At 43.2% G+C, this 14,141-nt stretch overlaps 1 protein-coding gene across 1 annotated transcript in view; it reads right to left on the bottom strand.

Moving 5' to 3' along the window:
- The window catches only part of CAMK2A (calcium/calmodulin dependent protein kinase II alpha), a 263,773-nt gene extending 260,766 nt beyond the window's left edge, over positions 1 to 3,007 (bottom strand). The window contains exon 1 of the mRNA XM_044281129.1: positions 2,946 to 3,007. Coding sequence (XP_044137064.1) covers positions 2,946 to 3,007 — 62 coding nt within the window. The remainder of the gene's footprint in view (positions 1 to 2,945) is intronic.
- Between the last annotated feature and the right edge of the window lie 11,134 nt (positions 3,008 to 14,141).

The raw sequence follows: 14,141 nt of genomic DNA on the forward strand, positions 1-14,141 counted from the left end.
CCATAAGACAAATTTTCCTATCTAACCTATGTGCAATGATCCCAAGATGATCCAAATAATATGTGCTAGAATTAACATCTCACTCACTGCCTTGGCGCAATGAGGGTGAGGGCAACCTATGAGTAACTCTACGAAGAATTTGCATGTTGTCCCTGCGGCTACATTAGTTTCTTCACATAACAGATAGCTTTCTTTGAAACTACTCCTTCTCCATGAGAGAGGTTAAACTGTGCACCCCAATGGGGATGGCGACAACATGAATGCATGGTCTACACAGCACTGTAGGGCAGGGCTTGGATAGGATGGTGCCCTTTGAAGACTCTTTAATTGATATCCTTCTTATATTATACCTTATACTGTCCAGCATATACAGTGCATACATTTATACACCATACAGTGCCAAATCATCACCACCAAACAGAGGGCCAACACAATGATCTCATAGGTTTGTGGACCAAGTGAGAAAAGGGGGTGTGCACTGTGGGTGTTCAAGCCAGCTAGACTAGTGATACCCTTTAAAATGAGGCAGATGATGGGGTTTGTGCCATAGCAAGAATGTCCATTTGGCCATTAGTGCTGTGCCTGAGGGCCTATGTCAAGAGGAGGCCCACAACCCCATGGTCAGTTAAATCTGGGCATACAAAAGGGAAAATCCAGATGAGAACTTTTCCTCAAATGTATTGTATTAATCCAACCCAAGTATATCTCAGCTGCGGTGTTTGGTAAATGACCCGTCACTTTAAATACCCTGGGGACCCAGATTATTGTCATTCTACTCCTCCATGTAGAAACCGGCTGTTCCTTGGTCACATCTCCTATCATACAATAGCAGTCAATTCTCAGGATATTGGAGCAGAAATGTGTACTTTTATTGCATTTATAGTCTTATTTGAAGTGCATCGCTCTAAAATTAGTTTTTTTTTTTGCTCTATAAACAGCACAGTGGTTGAAGTACAGTTTGGTCAATGGACCCACGCTGGGACAATTTTCTTCTTCCTTCTACCAGACAATTGAAATCTGTATTTCACCTTTCAGCAAAGCGATTATCCAATTTAATGCAAATAAATCCACAGAAGGGGGGCCAAAACTTTCAAGCTTCTTGATGCCAATTATTATTGTTAAAAAATTGCGCTAAAATACATACTAAAATACACCAGTCTATGAAATGGCTACTGGTCCTACAGATTTGCCTGAAAATTGTAATTCAGCTGTATGTAAAATCTCTAGGGGCTGCTCCAGAGAGCAGCGTGGGGTCCCCCATTAAGCCTCTCTGTGTTGGATGTCATTACACTGCAGTGGGTGGGAAAAAGCTGTCAGAAACATCCATTCTAGCTGGGGGTGTATTAAATTCAGTTTTCTGCCTCTCTATCTTCTTTAGCTTCTCTCTATCACTGGAAGGTTAACCCTTACAATCACCAACTGCACAAACTAAAGGCAATTGCTATGGAGTTTTAAACGCCACATTGAAGACAACGATAACACCCACGTTCAAGTGACCTCCACAGCAGTTAAGCTGTTAAATGCAACAGGATTCTGGTTGCTTTTAAACGCGTAGGAAAGGGGGGGGGGACGACGACATTATCACATCTCGGTGTTGCATGGTAAAGAAACATATGCAAGAATATAACCACATGCAGATGCAGCACAGCTGATTTACTCAGTGTAGCCGAGACAGAGTTGTCATTTGGCAGAGCTCGTCGTGATACCACAAGGTGTCATTGAGGTGTATATTTTATATGGGATTGCAGGTTTTCCTAGTTCATGGTATCGAAAAGAAATAGCTAAATGACACATTAGTCTTCCTGTGATCAAATGAACAGCATTCTGCAATTTAGTCTTCTTGTAGTAGAACAAGTTGGCAACAAACAGGCGATATAAAACAGCAGGCACAAAAATGCTCTAATATAAACCTTATCATTTTCCCCACATTACAGTCTAAGCATTGCAATGATATAGCGTCACACTTTTACGCCACATGCAGGCATTATACCAGTCAAATGTTGACTCGGTCTATAGCTATAGAAACTGCTTATCAATTACAATGAACAAATAGCCACTATAATCTTCCAATGAGAAGATCATGCCCCATACCGTAGTCCTGATTCTGTATGCTAAGCTACGAGTGTGATTAATCTAATATGGATCAGGATAAGTTGAATTCCTTTTGAGATACTGTTGGCTGTGGCTGTAATATCAGGGAACACTATCACTCCTTACATCCAAAGCATGGCATGGCTTTCTTGACTCTATGCCAGCTGGAAGGTGTAAACTGCCCTTGATTCTTGTAAACCGCTCCTATTCCCAATGTGCTGTAGCAGCCATATGTCACTAAGAATTTCCTAAAAGGACCTGTACAAGATGACCCTAGAGGCTATTAACAGATAGCAGTCACTGCTAGTCATTTATTACTAGACTGATTTAGCTAAATGGCTAGCATGAAGGGTTTATAGTCACCTCTGAGGCCATCTGAGACACACATCTATATGCCAAGGCTAATTAAAGGTCACAAATTAAGTAATCCGATCAAAACCCATTGAAGAAATTATTCTTCAGTAAAGGAATGTATTCAGTTGAGTGTGATGCTAAAGAAGACAAGAAGACTATAGAGATCTGACTTTGGTAGACTGTAGACATAGTGAAGGACTTGAGGAACCAAGCTTGTTACTTGTAGTTCTTCAACCAAGTTGCTCACCTAAGCCATTGGCTTATATATTCACCCCCAGCCATGGGATTCTCTTTTACTAAAACATCCTTAAATGAATACCTATTGGTCCAAGACACTTCCCACAAAACTTTCCAATATCAGGAACCTTATGAGAATAAAGCCCTTGAGTTCAGTACTTTGATCTAAATGGTAGAGGACTTACAAAGACTTAGACACCCCACCAAAGCCCCCTTTTGTGTCCTTCAAGCCTTGGATAGAATTAAAAGAATATAAGACTTACTTCCCCAGTTCCTCAAACAGTTGGTACTCTTCGCTGAAGCGTGTGCAGGTGATGGTAGCCATGCTTTAATCACGCTGCGGTGACCTGGAGATGTTCAGTAGTTGGTAGTCGGAAGGAGATGTCACAGGCAGATGACAGCCAAGTACAATCTTCAGGTTGGACGACAAGGGTTATCTCCTTTTCTGCTGTTTGGAAGAGTTGAGATGTCAATATACTCCCCCTCTTTTCTTGTCACTGACTAAGACTGTCGCCCTCTTCTTCGCCTTGGTATATGTCTTCCTATACTGATATATAAGCTCTAGATTTAAATCTAGGTGTCCATTAAAATTGGTGTCTATCCCTGAAACAATCTTTTTCTATCCCTCACGGTCACCTTTCTGTCTCCTTCTCAGCCTGTATTCTGACTACGTATCCTTGCTCCTCTCCTATGTGCTGCCTGCTTGGCACTGTATAATATTTGCACTCTAGCTCACTCTTGTTCTGCTAGGTCCCTGCTGCTATCTTGAAGGTGAGGAAGGCAGGGGCTCTGACTGACAAGCTTGCAGATAAGCATGAAGCCAATCTGTCCTCCCAACCTTACCAGCCGTCGTCAGCATCCATATCTCCATAGCAACCACCCTCTGAAACGCCCTAACTCTGTTGCCAGGGCAACTGCTTCCCAAACATCTTCCCCCCTCCTCCCATCTTCCTCCTTGCTTCCACAGCACTCCTGACTTTTAGTAAAATCCTTAATAATGGAGAGCATTAAAAAAGTGCTGAACACAATCAGAAGAAAGACAGATGACAGGGGTGTGACAATGACGTCCCCGATCTATCCTGATTATATGCACGGACAGTGACCCGGTTCTGTACTAGCTGATAGATCACTATGGTAACAACAGCTTCAGAGTTGGTCCCCAGAAAGACAGGATGTTGTTACCATGGCGACCATGATTGATACCTTACAATAGACAGGTACCAAATTGTTCCCAAGCAGCATTTTCGCTGTTAAGTTAATTGCCCAAAAGAAGAGAAATTTCTGCCCCATTATGGTAAAGACATGAAACATTCCTATGTCGTTCCTACGCGCCATCACACTTTGCATCCGTAGCACAGTCTATTACATGGCTGTAATTAATATCGGTTTCACAGCAAATGTATATTTTATGCAGGACACGTCACATGCAACAGGACCACATGTCCAGATAAAGGATTAGAAAATATTAGATTTTGCATTTGCTTTATTGCAAGGGGTTGGGAAAGCAAATCCCACTGCACTGTTATATAGGCATATAGCAATGATAATATCATATTGCAACATTAGAAAATAGGGACTGTTTTTCTTTCTTTTTTTTGCAATAGTGCCACTCTTGTCCACAGGGCATGCTTGATATTGCAGGTCAGACCTATTCACTTCAAGGAGCATAAACTGCAATACCAGACATGGGCAATGCATCCAAAAAGAAAGCAGAATATGTTTTTCTAGTAATGGATAATCCCTTTAAAGGGGTTTTCAGGAATTACTATGGTTTTTAACAGATTTGCCTCATGTACATCTTCCCCATGCTTTTTTCAATTTGGACTCTTCTGACCTTTTTTCACTATGTATATAACCACTCGGGTTTGTTACATCCTGTGTGTAGCAATACCTGTTGCTGTATCTAACCAAACCCATGATGTACGTCTCCTTTCTCTGCCACACCTCCAGCACCGCCCATAACAACGCCCAGCTAGTTTATAGCTCCCCCCACCCAGCTAGTTACATAGATGGTTCCTATCATTGGTGGTGCTTATTATGGACATAACACGGGAAGAGCTGCACAGACATGATCATGTGACCACAGACCAGATTGGAAGAAAAGAGCTATAAAGGTAACAATCTAATATATAAAGCTGAGTGTGTGTGTGTGTATATGTCCGCTAAAGGAATCTGCACCGTTGCAGTTACAATCACGAAATTTGGCACACAGGTACATCAGGTGTCTGAGAAGGTTTTAGACTAGGTCTCAGCTCTCTAGGACATACCGTTCCTGAGATATTCTAAAAAAATGCATTAGCCAAAAGAAGCTTGGTCACATGACCCTTATCAGCCAATAGAATCTCGAAGGCCGTTAGCCACCACATACACAGTTTTACTCCGGATTTCCATAACAACCTAGCTATTTTTCTTCACTGCTGTAGGTAAGCTTTAAAGAAAATCTGTTACCAGGATAATCACTATTAAAGAAAATCCATGGCTTTATAGCTGTGGATGACACTGTTAAGGGAGTGGAGTGCTGTGGACTTAAAACCCCGCCCCTATATCCCACTAAGCCACGCCTCTGATCCAGTTAGGTCATGCCCCTCTCACTCCTCAGCCGACAGGGATTGAAAAAATGAAGTTAAAAATCAACTTCTAGGTCAGCAGCACAGTGCTGCTGTCTTAGAGTGAGCTGCTCAAAAAGACATCCCTGTGTCCGCCCAGGACCTGCGCCAGACGGAGGACAGGGAGTCTGAAAGCTGGACTGTCCGGCCTAAAACTGGACCTCTGGCCACCCTAGGGGCAGGCTGCTCAGTGTTAAAGGGGCAGATTGCTGTAAAGGCCACTATTAAGGGGCAGGGCCCCTGTGGAGGTCCTTGTCAAGGGGGTGGTGTGCTGTGAAACTCGCTGTTAAAAGGGGCAGGCTGCTATGAAGGTCAAAGTGAAGGGGGTGGACTGCTGTGGAGGTTCCATTTTAGGGAGACTGAGCACTGTGGGGGGGGGGGTCAGTGTTCATTTGTGGGGGGCTGTGGAGGTCACTGTTAAGGTGGCGGGTGCTATAGAGGTCACTGTTATAGTGGATACTGTCAATATCTTTTAACGACGCACACAAACATTAAATGAAATAGATGAAATATACCCGAGCGAAGCCGGGTGCTTCAGCTAGTACATTATAAAATTACAGCTACCTTCATAGAAAATTATTTTAACGGATGTTAGTGCAAACTGGAACACCCCTTTAAGTATTACATTGCTATTCCTGGAGGCCTCAGCCTGCATAGATGTGGGTCCCACCTCTCGTACCTGCTGCTATCTCAAGAACGGTACCCCATTGCGCGCTGAATAGAAAAGAGAGCAGTTTGCACATGCATATGTCTCTCTATTCATCGCTATCAGACTTCCAAAAAATCCAAGCATACTAAATTGGTTATTTTCAGAAGTCCCACAGAATTAAATGGAGAGAAAAACACATGTGCATCCTGCTCTCTATTCACATCAGCACATAGAGGGGTCCCATCCGTGACATAGGAACAGGTGCCAGAGGTGGAAACAGCACCTGTCATACATTTGTGGCATATCTTGTTGATATGCCATAAATGTCCGTATGTAAATGTCCGTATGGGACAACCCCTTTAAAAGGGATATTCAAGACTTAAAGGGGTTTTCCGAGATTTAAATACTGATGATCTATCCTCTGGATAGGTCATCAGTGTCTGATTGGTGGGGGTCCGACACACAGGACCCCCACTGATCAGCTGTTTGAGAAGCAGCGGCACTTGGTGAGCTGAGACAAGGCCGCAGCACAAACAGGAGCACCGGTGCCTTCTGAAACAACTGATCGGCGGGACTCCTGGGTGTTGGCCCCTCACTGATCAGATAATGATGACCTATCCAGAGGACAGGTCAACAGTATTTAAAACTCAGAAAACCCTTTTAAAAAGACCTCACAGAGTGGCCAACCCACAGTGGGGTTCATACTTATCTGGTCCCTGCCGCTGGATTCTGGCTCCATCTCTACAGCTCTGAGATGCTCTGGCATCAACATCCTGTTGACCATCACCATGTGACTGCTGCAGCCAATTACTGGACACAGCAGTGACCTGTAATCCGTGCAACACGTGACCCAGTGACGTGCTGCATGGATGACAGGTCACCTATGTAGCTAGTGAATGACCAAAGCAGTCACTTGATGACAGTCAACAGGATGTTGTCAGATTATCTCAATGCTGAATAGATGGCCAGGGAGCAATTTAGCCTAAACCTAGCGGTAGGGACCAGTAAGTAACCCCACAGCAGTTTGGCCACTCTCTCAACACTGCTGCATTTTAACAGTCACACTTTGTAAGTTATCACATCTAGTTAACGTGTTATGACTGACTGTTAACTCTGCTACTTCTGTATGTGGGTCAGACAGAGTACCTTAATTAATCTATATAGTAACAACATATTCCACAGTACTGTACATAGATTGTCATCATTTATCTTTCCCCAACCTGAATTTGAAATTAAAGAGGACCTGAGGACTAAGAATGAGCAGACCACTGGATGTCCGGGTTTGAGGGGTTCAGCCGAACTTTGATTCAAAGTTCGATTCGGGTTCCGAACTTGACCTCGAACAACGAACCCCATTAAATTCAATGGGGACCCGAACTTTGGGCACTAAAATGGCTGTAAAAAAAAAGTCATAGAAAGGGCTAAAGGGTTACAAAAGGCTCTAAAGTGGGCACAAAAGCAGTACAATGGCCCTGCAAACAAATGTGGATAGGGAAATGGCTTAAAATAACATAAAATACATAAATAAAATCTTGTACCAAGAGGCGGAGGTCCAAATGGAGTAGGAAGTTGAGTAGGCTGTGGACATGGCGGTGTAAGGCCTCTTTCACATGACCGTTTAGTTTTTTTCATTTACGGCCCGTTTTTTGAGTTTCGTATACGGAACCATTTCATCATTTTAATGGTTTCGCCCCCAAAAAAAAGGAATGTACTCTGTATGCATTTTGTTTCCGTATTTCAGTTTTTCCGTTCTGTTGAAAGATAGAACATGTCCTATTATTGCCTGCAAATCACAATCCGTGGCTCCATTCAAGTCAATGCGTCCAAAAAAAACGGAACACATACGGAAATGCATCTGTATGTCTTCCGTTTCCCTTCTGTTTGTGCAGAACCATCTATTGAAAATGTTATGCCCAGCCCAATTTTTTCTTTGTAATTACTACAGTATATACTGTATATGCCATACGGAAGAACGGAACAGATTATGGCATACCTAAATAATAACAATTGTAATATGTTTTTTACATCATAGTTTGGAGGTAATGTTCTGCAGTTTCTAGATGTTGAACTAGAGATAAAAGAAGGAGTGATTCATACTAGAGAATAATTTAGGTTAGTTACAGCTACTAACTCCTTATTGAGATATGATAGTTGCCATCCTGCATATATTAAACAATCCCTACCGTATCATCAATTCTTAAGACTCTGAAGGATTAGCAGTAGCACTGAACAATTTGATTTAGGCGCATGCACAATTTACGGCAAACAGCCGTACAGCGGGCCGGACCCATTCAACCTGACTGGGTCCGTGGTCTGTCCGCACCGCAAAAAAATATGATATGTAGTGCTTCTGGTGTTCCTTTCCGTGACTCCGTTCCGCATCTCCGGAATTGTGGACCCATTCAAGTGAGTCCGCATCCATGATGCGTGGTGCACACAGCCGGTGGACATGGATGGCCGACCGGCCGTGTGCATGAGGCATTACAAGCACAGCAACTGAGCTCCCGTCTAAGGAAGAGAGGATATCCCCGTAATGTCATACAGGAATCCTAGAAAGGGCTTGAGGTCAGCAGCAATATATTTATATTTAATTAACTGGCTAAATAACTATTCTATATCCCTGTGACAGGGGCAAGTACAGTGTTTTAAACAACAAAAATAGGCAGGTTACACCGATCCAATTAACCGGCTGAATAGCTATTATATATCCCTGAGACGGTGGCAACTGCAGTGTTCTTTCAAACAAAAAAATAGGTAGGTTACACCGACCCAATTAACCGGTTAAATGACTATTATATATCCCTGTGATAGTGGCAAGTACAGTGTTTTTTCAACCCCAAAAATAGGTAGGTCACACCGACCCAATTAACCAGCTAAATAACTATTATATATTCCTGAGACGGTGGCAAGTACAGTGTTTTTTCCAAAAAAAAAAAAAAAAAAAAAAAGGTTGGTCACACCAACCCAATTAATCGGCTGAATAACTAATATATTTCCCTGGGACAGTGGCAAGTAAAGGTTTTTTCACCCAAAAAAAAAAACTGGTGTTTCTCATCAACACAATTAACAGACTGATTAACTATTATATATATAATAAATAGACTGGCACTCCGTGGTTTCTTTGCAAAAAAGAAGACTTCTTCATTCGTCACCCAGAGTGCCGGTCTATTTATTATATATTTGATGGGGATCCGACCTGCTGACCGTGCACCCGGACCTTAACGTAAGCACAGTGCCGTTCATTCTTGTTGAATTAACTATTATATATGACTGGTGCAAAGAAGTAGTATTGCACCAAAAAAATGCCAACAGGTCACCCTCAGACTGAACAGCACGATTAAGTATGGTATTTCTGTCTCACTGGTGCAAAAGAGCTGTATTTCACCCAGAGGTGGCTCTTCCATTAGGCCACTTAGGCTGCCGCCTAAGGCCTCGCACTGGTGGGGGCCTCACTCTGGCTCCCACCCGAAACTGCCGCAAGTACAATTATTGGCAAGTACAATTATTGGCGGGTGGCCTAAGCGGACTAATAAGAGCTGCAGCGGGGCCCCTCTCTGCCTCGAGAGAGCAGTGGCTGTTACCACCGCACAGGTACGTCTTATGAACGTTGCCAGCCCCGCCCCCAGAGTGCTGCGCAGCCACGCAGGGGAGAAGAAGGAGCCAGGGCCCTCACCTCAGTCCGTGTCTGGCTGCTGCCCACAGACAGACAGAGGTGCCCGAAGCCCAAGGTGTGTGTGTGTGTCTCACTGCTGGTCGGGCCACAGCAGCAGCCAGCAGTCAAAAACAGTGCAGCAGGCAGGCAGTCTGTTGCCTGCTGGCTGCTGTGCCCCCCAACCCGTTGCCTGCTGGCTACTGTGAACCTTAGGGCCTGCAGCTGCTGGCAACAGGCTGTTAGCAGTGAGTAATGACTCAGAGTCATGATGATAACTTACTGGTGCCAGTCTCTGTGCCATCATGGAGGGGGTCGGGGAGAAATGTACCGTGGGGGGTGGGAGATGTGCTGCTGCCAGGCCCATGGAGGGGGAGAAATGTGACATTAAGGCTGGGGGGCATCATTGGGGGCACTTTTTACTGGCACATTATTAGGTGGCACTATGGGGGGGGCGCCAAAATTTTGTTTTGCTTGTGTGTGCGCAAAAATCCTTGCACCGGCCCTAACTATGGGGAAGGGGGGAGAGGAGGACTATGGGGAAGGGGGGAGAGGAGTACTATGGGGTCATCTCTGGGGGGCACTAAGAAGGGGTATTTTAGGCTTGCAAATTATAGGGGACACTGAGGGCCTCTACTGGAGCACTATATAGGGGCATTTTATACTGGTACATTATGGGGGGCACTAGCAGGGAGGGGGGAGAAGAGCACTATGGGGCATTTACTGGGGACACTATATAGGGGTATTTTATACTGGCACATTATGGGGGACACTATGGGAACATTCGCTCAACTGGGGACATTACAAGGGGGTATTTTTTGCACTGTCACATTATAAGGAGAATTATTTCTACTGGGGGGGGGACATTATAGTAGGGCTTTATTACTCCCCTATGGTATGAGCCCCCTAGTAGCAGCATCAGCCTCTCCCAGCTCTGTGACCCCACTGCCCCTTCTCCAAATCCTTATTATGAAAACTTTCTCATTAGGATAAAACACAACATCAGCTCCACCGAGCCCCCAACCAAAGTGTTGAAGTGGTGTCCGAGATCCCCAAGGGCCAAGCCAAGTAACTGTAAGTGTTCATGTGAAATATGTTTGTTATACACATATAGCATACACTATGGCACACAATATACAGTATACCTCTACACAAGACAATCTGGAAGTGTCCCTCCATGTGGCATCATGTATGTGGGTAGTCATTTTTTGAAATTATGACAAGTGCCCTTTTTATTTTTTTTAATTAAGCCCCTGCCCTTCAAAGGGCAAGGGGCTTAATTAAGCATGCAGCTTCTTAACCCTGAATGTGACATCACTCCGCATACCCTGTACTGTGATGTCACTCACTGTGAATGTTCACCCTGTACTGTTAGTCACAGTACAGGGTTAATATGCCCAGTGATGTCACATACAGTACAGACAGGGTTAATATGCAATGTGACATCACAGTACAGGGTTAGTATGCACTGTGACATCTCAGTATAGCCAGGGTTAATGCAAAGTGTTAATATGCACTGTAAATATAAGCCCTGTACTGTGTTGTCGGTGTGCATATTAACCCATTACTGTGATATCACTGCAAATTAACCACCTCAGCTCTCCTAGCTTAAACCCTCTTAATGACCAGACCGCTTTTTACAATTCTGCACTACACTACTTTCACGGCTTATTGCTCAGTCATACAACTTACCACCCAAATTAATTTTACCTCCTTTTCTTCTCACTAATAGAGCTTTCATTTGGTGGTATTTTATTGCTGCTGACATTTTTACTTTTTTTGTTATTAATCAAAATTGACCGAAATTTTTGCCAAAAAAATCACATTCTTCACTTTCTGTTGTAAAATTTTTCAAATAAAACTACATTTCTATATAAATTTTTCTCTAAATTTACTGTTCTACATGTCTGATAAAAAAAAATGCAATAAGTGTATATTTATTGGTTTGCGCAAAAGTTATAGCGTTTACAAACTATGGTACAAAAATGTGAATTTCCGCATTTTGAAGCAGCTCTGACTTTCTGAGCACCTGTCATGTTTCCTGAGGTTCTACAATGCCCAGACAGTAGAAACACCCCACAAATGACCCCATTTTGGAAAGTAGACACCGTAAGGTATTCGCTGATGGGCATAGTGAGTTCATGGAAGTTTTTATTTTTTGTCACAAGTTAGCGGAAAATGATTATTATTTATTTATTTTTTCTTACAAAGTCTCATATTCCACTAACTTGTGACAAAAAATAAAATTTTACATGAACTCGCCATGCCCCTCACGAAATACCTTGGGGTGTCTTCTTTCCAAAATGAGGTCATTTGTGGGGTATTTATACTGCCCTGGCATTTTATGGGACCTAAAGCATGAGAAGTGGTTTGGAAATGCGTAAAAAATGCCCTGTGAAATCCGAAAAGTGCTCTTTAGAATTTGGGCCCCTTTGCGCACCTAGGCTGCAAAACGCATGTGGTATCACCGTACTCAGAAGAAGTAGGGCAATGTGTTTTGGGGTGTATTTTTACATATACCTATGCTGGGTGAGAGAAATATCTCTGTAAAAGACAACTTTTCCCATTTTTTTATACAAAGTTATCATTTTACAGAGATATTTCTTTCACCCAGCATGGGTATATGTAAAAATACCCCCCAAAACACATTGCCCTACTTCTCCTGAGTACGGCGATACCACATGTGTGACACTTTTTTGCAGCCTAGGTGCGCAAAGGGGCCTAAATTCCAATAAGTACCATTTAGGAGGGCATTTTTAGGCATTTGGATTCCAGACTTCTCACCCTTTAGGGTTCCTATACAAGCAGAGCCCTTGTAGCACTCAGTGGATGTTCTGCTGGAGTAGGGTTCCCACCCCTTTTACATTAGATACAAAGACTCCAGCTAAGTCGTATTTGATGCAACTTGTTTATTTTGCGTACAAAAGATGGTTGCTGCGGCGGAGTGACGTTTCGGCAACTCTGGGCCTTCATCAGACTAGTGCGGCTGGTGGAAGAGGGAGTCACATAGGTGTGGACGCAGTCAGGAATATAACATGCGGTAATACCGCTGGGAGATACAGGCGCCATATCTCCCAGCGGTATTACCACATGTTATACTCCTGACTGCGTCCACACCTATGTGACTCCCTTTTCCACCAGCCGCACTAGTCTGATGAAGGCACAGAGTTGCCGAAACGTCACTCCGCCGCAGCAACCATCTTTTGTACGCAAAATAAACAAGTTGCATCAAATACGACTTAGCTGGAGTCTTTGTACCTTTAGGGTTCCTAGAATATATTTTTTTGGCACAAGTTAGCGGAAAATGATTTTGTAAGAGAAAAAAATAAAGAAATAATTTTCTGCTTGTGCCAAAAAAAAAATATTCTAGGAACTTGCCATGCCCCTCACGGAATACCTTGGGGTATCTTCTTTCCAAAATGGGGTTACTTGTGGGGTATTTATACTGCCCTGGCATTTTAGGGGCCCTAAAGCGTGAGAAGAACTCTGGAATATAAATGTCTAAAAAAAATTTACGCATTTGGATTCCGTGAGGGGCATGGTGAGTTCATGTGAGATTTAATTTTTTGTCACAAGTTAGTGGAATATGAGACTTTGTAAGAAAAAAATAAAATAAAAATCAATTTCCGCTAACTTGTGCCAAAAAAAAAAAATCTTCTATGAACTCGCCATGCCCCTCAAAAGTGATCTTTATAGTGCTGCAGTGATTTTGCGGTGTTTTTGCAGTGATCAGAAAAAAAAAAAAATTCTGCCACTGCGGTGGGGCAGACTGAACGCAAGCGTGTGCACAAGAGCAGGCCTGATCGGGCGAACACTGCGTTTTTTGTAGAGCCTATATAACATGTCCTATTCTTGTCTGCAATTGCGGACAAAAAAAGGCATTTTCTATATAGTTCTGGCTATGTGCGGATCCGCAAAATGCAGAAAGCACATTGCCGGTGTCCATGTTTTGCAGATCCGCGGTGTCCGCAAAACACATACGGACATCTGAATGGAGCCTTACTGGGGGGTGATCAATGACGGGGGTGATCAGGGGTTAATAAGTGACAGGGGGGGGGTGTAGTGTAGAGGGGGATGCTTGGTGCTACTTACAGAGCTGCCTGTGTCCTCTAGTGGTCGATCCAAGCAAAAGGGACCACCAGAGGACCAGATAGCAGGTATATCAGACGCTGTTAACAAAACAGCGTCTGATATACCTTTCAAGGGTTAAAAAAAAATAAACGCATCTACAGTCGTAGCCAAAAGTTTTGAGAATTACATAAATATTGGAAATTGGAAAAGTTGCTGCTTAAGTTTTTATAATAGCAATTTGCATATACTCCAGAATGTTATGAAGAGTGATCAGATGAATTGCATAGTCCTTCTTTGCCATGAAAATTAACTTAATCCCCCAAAAAAAATTCCAGTGCATTTCTTTGCTGACATTAAAGGACCTGCTGAGAGCATTTCAGTAATCGTCTTGTTAACTCAGGTTAGAATGTTGACGAGCACAAGGCTGGAGATTATTATGTCAGGCTGATTAGGTTAAAATGGCAGACTTGACCAGTTAAAAGGA

This window comes from Bufo gargarizans, chromosome 2, assembly GCF_014858855.1.
Source record: "Bufo gargarizans isolate SCDJY-AF-19 chromosome 2, ASM1485885v1, whole genome shotgun sequence".
In the NCBI taxonomy this organism is placed as follows: Eukaryota; Metazoa; Chordata; class Amphibia; order Anura; family Bufonidae; genus Bufo; species Bufo gargarizans.